At 37.2% G+C, this 8,326-nt stretch overlaps 1 protein-coding gene across 1 annotated transcript; it reads left to right on the plus strand.

Annotated features, from left to right (window-relative positions):
• Window positions 1-5,143: 5,143 nt before the first annotated feature.
• Window positions 5,144-7,593, plus strand: LOC116719451 (cationic trypsin-like). The gene is made up of 6 exons (XM_032561965.1): window positions 5,144-5,382; window positions 5,829-6,015; window positions 6,183-6,395; window positions 6,763-6,824; window positions 6,955-7,100; window positions 7,218-7,593. Exons 1-6 carry the CDS (start codon window positions 5,343-5,345, stop codon window positions 7,392-7,394), a joined length of 825 nt encoding a protein of 274 aa, XP_032417856.1. The 5' UTR covers window positions 5,144-5,342; the 3' UTR covers window positions 7,395-7,593.
• Window positions 7,594-8,326: the final 733 nt, after the last annotated feature.

The following is an 8,326-nucleotide window of genomic DNA, read 5'->3' on the forward strand; positions in this document are numbered from 1 at the left end:
AATCAATCAATAAAATTGTTGTCTGTTTTGCTCATTTTAAAATGCCACCATCACCACCAGCCGAACAGCCCAGTCCCGTCTGCACAACACTTGAAAGCTGGTGAAGGATTCTCAACTGTTTGTCTCTGCTGGTTGTTGTGTTTGTTGCTGTGGTCAAATTGGCCCAGTTTTTCCTTTGTCTGGCCATGAAATGTTTCTCCAGAAGGCATTTTGTCTCTCAGTGTGAGCAGCTGCTAATTTCAGTCAACACTGAAAGTTTCGATTTGGAATCTGGGGCTTCTCTCCCGGTCGATGCGCTCTCAGCTACTGGTGATGTAAAACTTGCTTCACTGCGGACACCAACACCGATCCTCCTCTGTCGGGGACAGTTTGGGTCAAGATGGCCGAAACTTAGACACAACTGGGGGGTGCAGGGGGGTTTCAACAGGACATTAACAACAGAGCGAAAACTTTGTTCTGGAATCAATGACGCAGCGTAAAACCAAAGCCTTCCTGACTGTTTGTGAGCGACGTGATGAAGCTGTTTTAGTGTAAAAATAACAACAGATTTTTAAAAAGCCTCAGCCTTCATACTCTGAAAAGTGTTTAAGTACGTAATCAATAAAACATAAGCAGCACACCTCACATTCAGCATGTCTGTCAGCTTCTCTGCACATATTTCACTGTTGTCGAGTGAGTCTGTGTGTGTGTGTGTGTGTGTGTGTGTGTGGTGGTGGTGGGGGGGGGGGGACTTGTGTGTGTTTTCTGGACCTTGTCTAAAGCAAAAAGAGTAATATCATAAATGACAGCAAAACAGCACCAAGCTGGGTTTTTATTATTATTTTCTCCATCATTTGCAGAGGGCGCTGTGGAAAAAAAAAAGAGAAAGTGCGTCACCGACAGTTTTTATAATGATGGTGAAAAGACTGCATATTCTGACATCATGCAGGATAAACTGTTGACAACTTCCACAACAAGCAGGGGCAAATATCAGGCTTTCCTGGGTAGAAATAATCGAGGTTATCCACACAGTCGTGTGAAAAAGAAAACGAAGGCCGCATCTGCTTTGCCAAATTCAAGGTGGTAACATATTTGCAAAAATATGAAAAGCAATAAATTTCACATGTAGGTATGACAGCAAACCCCGAGGTAAAACGAATTGTGGTGTTTATCCTTCTGAACTGTTATTTTACTGAGAGCTGCTAAAAAAGCTCCATGAAGGCTTTTGAATTCATAACCACAGGATTCTGACTTGAGCCGCAACAGATTGTGAAAAAGCTTTCATATTTTCAGCAGATGAAATCACATGTAGCTCTCACAGGATGTTTTTTATATATATATTAGCTACTGTTAGCAGTATTTGTTTGACTGCTCATAAGAAATACATCCAGGTCAATTTTGCCTCAACACCTCGCAGGTAATTTGATTCTCCGAACATTCAGGCTCAAAGATTACGAGGGACTGAGAGCGACCCGGTGACAGAGGCGATGCCACTGAGGTTCCCTGACTCGGCACAATTTCCAGCTGGGGTGAAATCTATCGACCTTCCTGACCGTGTAAATCAACCTGGAGGTGCTAAATCAGACCTTACTGGCTGTTTTATATTCTGACTTTTGTCTGTTTACGCTGGGACTGCAGATCTTGTTGATGAATGTTTGTGCAAAGTAATTTCTAGTGTTTAAGATATTATGTGCAGTGGCAGTTCTGTTTTTCATCCTGCTTTGCTCTTGGAAAAACAAAAAAGAAAGTTTTGTAGGTTGAGAATTCAACCTACAAAATTCACTTCTGCCTTGAGAATGAATCTTTTGTTTCTTATCTGGTTTCCTGTTCTGTTTCACTTGAAATCTTGATGCCAAACATGAATGTCACGATGATGCATCAACAACATAACACTCCTAACAGCCGAAAAAGGTTTCAGTGAGTAGAGGATCTTTGTTGCGGCGCATAAAGTGTGCCTGAGCTCACTTCGGCTTGGCCTGCACCTGCTGTACACCGACATCGTTTTGATGTAAGTGATACGAGGCGGTTGTGAATCGAACAAGTAAAGAAAATTCTCAATAACGTCTTAATGGCAGGAAAGGGAAGGAAAAATACCCATAAAACCCACAACAATAACTGAGACTGAACTATCTAGTCATTATTTTATAGAAACGTTGCCGTGTGAAGTCATGCACACACAGGATCCTGATCCAACTGTGATCCAAGAAACTGCTTCCCGACAACCACTGGTTTTAGCCGTCCAGTTGTCAACGTAAATCACTAAATCTGAAAAGTAAGCTGGCATATAACACTACGACAACTAGACAACAAGGTTAGGAAAAAGTGTTATTTAAAAAAAAAAAAAAAACTAAGGTGAGGAAAGTAGTTTGGCTATGCTAGCTTGACTTTGACCACTCTAACGTGTAGATGTGCTGTGGAATTCGGTGTGTTTTGGTTCAGTTAAGAAAAAAGGCGACCCACTCACCAACTCTCTGATCATCAGTAGAGCGCCGCTGTGGTACGTTAACTGCCACATCAGTAGCTAATCTACCACAGGGATCACTTATTAATAATCACATTAATGATAGAAAGATAAGCATCAAGCCTGAAAACAAAACTGTAATTCTAAATATTTGTGTACAGTTTCAAATGTAAAAACTGTATTATTTTAGTTTTTGAACTAAAATAATCCTTAGATGTCAAAAACACAACCTAGTCTTTAAAGAAATTAACCCTTACTGTAAATAAAATACAATCTTTTTCAGCACTAGTTATATCGTTGCATTTTCTACATTTGTTGGCTGATATATAAAAAGTAAATGTTAAACCTGAAGCTGTTTTCATGCTAACAGTTCCAGTATGTTTCCTCCCTGTTATGAAACATTTCTTCCCCTTCTTACTTCTGTATTAAAGGTGACTGCTTGTTTTTCCATGTTCTCCCTTCAGTGATTCACACTAATTGTCGTAACTTTTACTTTCCACCATGAATAGCCAAAAAACTGAACTGTTTAACATTGGAAGTCTTACAAGTTTCATTATGATTATTGTATCATTTATTATCACTGTCACTTACATTATATTTGTCAGAATTATTCAAAGCAAAAACCTGAAGGCTTCAACTTTTTGCTGTAGTGCCAACTTTCAGAAATCAACATACTTTTTAATGGTTGTTTAGCTCTGTTACAAAAAAACAAAAGGATTTAATAATCAATAATTTAATTATTAATTTAATTATTAATGAATTATGAAAAAAAAAATTGTCTGGTGTACTTTTTACTAGTCATTCTCAGATATATTTTATTTATTTTTGGTCTCATTAAAAAAATGTTTTTATGTTAAATATTTGAATTTCCACTGTCTGCACAGTAGCAGGATCTCTACTTAGGTTATTTTAATTAAAATATCTTATATTTTAACACATTTAAAAAACGCCTTTGTTCACAGACACGACTGCGAGCTGCATTTGTCTGATGATCTATCGTACACTAAAGATCTCTCATCAATCGATCAGGTTTATTTGTACCGTATTTCAGCGACGCGGCAGTTCAAAGTGCCTGACATTATGAAAACATAAAAAGAAAACATCATAAACACATCATAAAGTCCACAGTCATTAGAATCATCAGTACGATGTGAAACGATGTCATAAAGTTTAAGCTGTAGATTAATAATTATCAAAACTTTTTTTTTTCTTTTAGCGTGTCCTGTCCGGCAGTGGCAAAGAGAAACACAACAGATTTACTTTTACAAGGGACTTTCAATATAATATGCCACTATTTTTATATAAACTTTATTAGAAATTGCTTTGCCTTTATTTTAAATGCAATGGACATTGACATGGGGCTGCACAGTGGCGCAGTTGCCTTGCAGCAAGAAGGTTTTGGGTTCGATTCCCGACCCGGGGTCTTTCTGCATGGAGTTTGCATGTTCTCCCTGTGCATGTTCTCTCCGGGTACTCCGGCTTCCTCCCACAGTCCAAAAACATGACTGTCAGGTTAATTGGTCTCTCTAAATTCTCCCTAGGTGTGTGTGTGAAGATGGGCACCAGCACCCCTCCTGACCCCAATAGCGACAAGTGTGTTAGAAAATGGATGGATGGACATTGACATGGAGAAGAAAGGGAAAAAAAGATCAAACATTTTTTGAGATATAATAAATAATACCCAAGAAGCCTGCTCCTACACCTGGAGAAAGGGAGCAAAGAAACAATAGTTTATATTATATGCTCTACTGTATATACTATACAATATATGTCATTAAAAAGTACACAATACCAGGGTTTCCCCCAGAAAACTTGCTAAGCCCTGTACTCAGGGAGCTAGGGCAGTCATCCATGCCATGTTTTCGAGTTACAAAAATGTCTAAAGTGGACAGAAAATTTGAAAATATTACTTGATAATTATGCATTTTTGGAAGACTGGAAGATTAATACCTAAACACCAACTATAAAGTCTTAAAAAAGGCAATAATTAAAAAAAGGAAAACATAAGACATATTAACAATACTCGTGGGGGCACAAGTAAAGTCTGGTGGCCCGCCAGGCTTATAATACACTGAGGGAAATCCTAAATACTGATTAATGCAAAATGTACTTAGTAGCAACCACAGCCCGAGAAAGAGAGCCCAGACAACACCTGAATCCAAATCAAATAGAATATCAAATCAGACTAATAAAAAAACATTTTTAATACAGACATGAGGGCTTATAAAGTATGTCTAATAGTTATTGTCAAAAAATATTTTTAATCTGACACTTAGAACATATTCAGACTTTGACTGTACACTTAAAAACATTTTCATTAGATCAATGGAAAATTATTTATTAACTCTTTCTACTAGGTGCTACTGACCAATCTCGATGAATTAGTCTCTGTTAGCAAACAAACACATTGATAGGAGTTATCTGAACTGCCGAAGGGTGTTAGTTTTCTCTTCACGTGCCTCAACGTAAACTCAGTAAAACACAAGTGACTAGCTTTGAATTTTGAGTTTCCAAATTTCCTGTGTATATTCACACAATAACATACATATTTTACAGTGTTGGTTCCTCCAGTAAAAAGTTTACTTTAATCTAATCTTGGGCAAATAAAGTTTTCCAAGATCCATTTCAGCGTCAACTTCATTTTTTTTCATTTCACAAGAAATTTAGAAGGTAAAGTTTGCATTTATTTCTTTAAAAATTTGTTTGGAATGACAAACAAAATGTGTCCTTTGCCAATGTTGTGCAATGTCACTAACCATTGCACAATGAGGCAACAGAAATATGGTTGCCTAACAAACGTATCTTTGTTGAAAGGTCTTTGAAATGTGATTGGTTGGTGGACAAATTTGAAGAGTATAAAAGGTTCCTTGGGTCACCGGTCTTTAGGCACCAAGTTACAACCATGGCTGCCATGACGGTTCTCCTGGTTCTGCTGTGGCTCGGTGAGTGTCACATGTTGCAATTGACCATTCTTTATTTGGGATCCCTGGTTTGCAGGTAAACACTGATGTTTCTGGGGTTTTTTTCCTGTTAAATGCTTTGTTCTTACACTAATAATTGGTTAAAGTAACCCATGGAAACTGGAAGATGTGTATTGTGTATAATAATTACATTTTAGGGAAGAAATTATCTAACTTTCAGACAAGTGGAATGAGAATTGCTTTCAATAAAGTTGAGTTTAAGTTTTAACGTGAATGTTGCGAGCTTTTCAATAAAAATCAAAGGCGTGGTTTGCAAAGGAAGGTCTGTCGGGTCTCTGGCACAAAAACCAAAAGTGAATCTCATATGAAAGTTTGTGAAAGTTAGCAGATAATTCCAGAACATGCTCTGATTTGATCAATTTTCACCCTGAAACTGAGCCTCACCATTTGATAACTTTCATTTTTAGGTGTCACAACAAGCTTAAAGGTCGATCTGCAAAAGAGAGTCATCGGGGGTCAACCATGCAGGCAGGATGAGCGCCGGTATCATGTTCTCTTAGTGAAAGAAGACAGTAAGGGCCAAAGTGTTTGTGGAGGCTCTCTACTGCGTAACGGCTGGATCCTGACTGCAGCTCACTGCTGGGAAAGTGGACAGTAAGAACATCTGCATATTTCCCCACTGAGGAATTTTGATATAGATCTTTGTAAAACTGACTATTACAACTGTTGGTAACATAAAAATATGATCAAACCTTCCTCAAACTATTGTTTGTTTTGTCATGCATAAAAATTAAAAAAACTAACTACCAACTTTATTGCAGGAAGGTTGATGCATATTTAGGATTGCACTTGGGTAACAGGGTACCAATACGCATACCACTGGATACCCCTGAACAACTTAAAATTTATAAAGTTGAATTCTGGTTAAACAAAGAGCAACATGACTTGATGCTGCTGAAGCTCCCTGACACGGCAACGATTCCACACGGCGTGACAACGATCCAGCTTCCTGACTGCTCACACCGGCCTAAGATGTGAGTAAGAAACGAAGCGTCTTTGACTGTCCTGAAAAACGTCGTATAAATAAATTTGATGTGTTCTAATGTTATAAATGAGGCACTGTTAGATTTCTTTCAGACTACATATATTGGGTCAGGTAACTAAATTTTCAGCACAGATAGAGAGAGTTAGTGGGTAGATTGAGAAAATGCTACTAGGGCATTTTATAATATGCCTTAGTAGCCCTAATAATCTTGTTATAAATAATAATAAGATTGTTAAAATTACTGCTTACCCTCTACAGGAAATGTTATCTCCCACCACGATGAATAATGCTGACATGTTTTTGTGATTGCTTGTTGGTGTTAAGCCTTTTTAAAACGTTTTCTTGATCAATTTCAGAGACGATGAGATGCAGATTGCAGGTCAAGGGTCGACTTCTGGAAGCGTTTCTACCACCAGACGTGAGTTTTTTCCTTTCTTTTTATATTTTGTAGACATTATATAAGGCTATAAACAGTCTATTGTGATTCTGAGTGTGTAATAATTTTACATTGAAATAATTTATATAATTAAGCTGCTTTTTTTCTCCAGAACCTGGCTTTACACGAGTTCTTCAGTGTGGGAATATTAATAAGGTTAGCTGTAATCGGCTCAGACAACAAATACAAGCCGAGAACTCGTGGTACATTCACCAACATTGGTTCTGTGGCCAAACTCCAGGAGTGGATCTGTGCTTTGTAAGTTGACATTGCAACATAATAAAAGAAAAAAAGAAACGTACCTTTTTAAAGACACGTCTTCATTTTATTAAATTTGATCACAGTTTTTTTAAGTGTAGCATTTGTCTTTCACAGGGCGACTCTGGTGGAGGAGTTGAGTACAAAGGCAAGATTTATGGTGTCAATGCTTTTACTGGAGATAAAAATTATCCATGCAGGGCACCAGTAGCATTCATGGATCTCTGCCATCAAGAGTATCTGAGCTGGATTGAAAATACTATTGGACCAGCTGCAAACCTGGTTGGAAAATAAATAAAAGTGAAAGCAGCTAGCATCAGAACACTTTGCATTGAATAATATTGTCTAATTTTAACTTTTTCTCTGGCATTGAGAAGTCTTGCTTTCCCAGTGGTTACTGGTTTTAAACAAGTGGAGCATTTTCATCTTTAACTCCTTGTTGTTTAAGCTACAGTTTGAAAAATGACAATAAAAACAACCAATGAAAACCTGAGCAACATTTTTCTAACTCCAAAACAAAATTCAGGACTCTAGCATTTGGCTGCTTCTAAACCTATTTCATTAATTTTATATAAAACACTTTCTTTCTAAACAAAACTAATTTATTATTTAATTGATAACAAAATAAATCAAGACATTTTTCATCACCAGTAACTTAGACCAGGCTTTCCCAGAGCATAACTATTAAATGCTAAAGAGAGCTAAGCTTCTAGTCTTAGCGTCAGTAACATCACATGTAGCACAAAAATGTTTGTTGGCAAACTACCGTTACCACGGTAACTCACCGAATACACGAAATGAAAGAGTGAAACAAAAATCCTAAGGCATGTAGTGAAAGCACAGAGGGCGACGAGAGGGACGATCTTGAGTGAAGATAATGATTTAATTTTTGATATTTCTGCCTGTAGAGAAGAAAAACGCAAACATCTGAAGGACATAAAGACTTTTGAACTGTTCTAGCCTATTAGCATATCCTTTATTTTTGATTTGACGTGCCTTTTATGACTGTTTATGCAGACTTATGAGGCAGGATCCCTTAAAGAACAGAACATAGCTGCATTTATCCTTTGATACCTTGGATTTTTTCTAACATGGTCTTACCCCACATCTGATCTCTGCTTAGATTCATTTGCAAGTGACACAAAGAAGTTGCTGTCAAATTTTATTTGCTGTATAAAAACACTACGTCAACTACGTGCGTGTATTAATGATAAAATTAAAATAAA

The sequence above is a fragment of the Xiphophorus hellerii genome, chromosome 5 (assembly GCF_003331165.1).
Source record: "Xiphophorus hellerii strain 12219 chromosome 5, Xiphophorus_hellerii-4.1, whole genome shotgun sequence".
In the NCBI taxonomy this organism is placed as follows: Eukaryota; Metazoa; Chordata; class Actinopteri; order Cyprinodontiformes; family Poeciliidae; genus Xiphophorus; species Xiphophorus hellerii.

What these genes read in the sequence shown, in the direction of transcription:
- LOC116719451 (XM_032561965.1), top strand. Translation starts at nt 5,343, where the DNA reads ATGGCTGCCATGACGGTTCTCCTGGTTCTGCTGTGGCTCG. An exon ending in AAGCGTTTCTACCACCAGAC is followed by an intron (nt 6,825 to 6,954) that starts GTGAGTTTTTTC and finishes TTTTTTCTCCAG; the next exon opens with AACCTGGCTTTACACGAGTT. An exon ending in CAGGAGTGGATCTGTGCTTT is followed by an intron (nt 7,101 to 7,217) that starts GTAAGTTGACAT and finishes TGTCTTTCACAG; the next exon opens with GGCGACTCTGGTGGAGGAGT.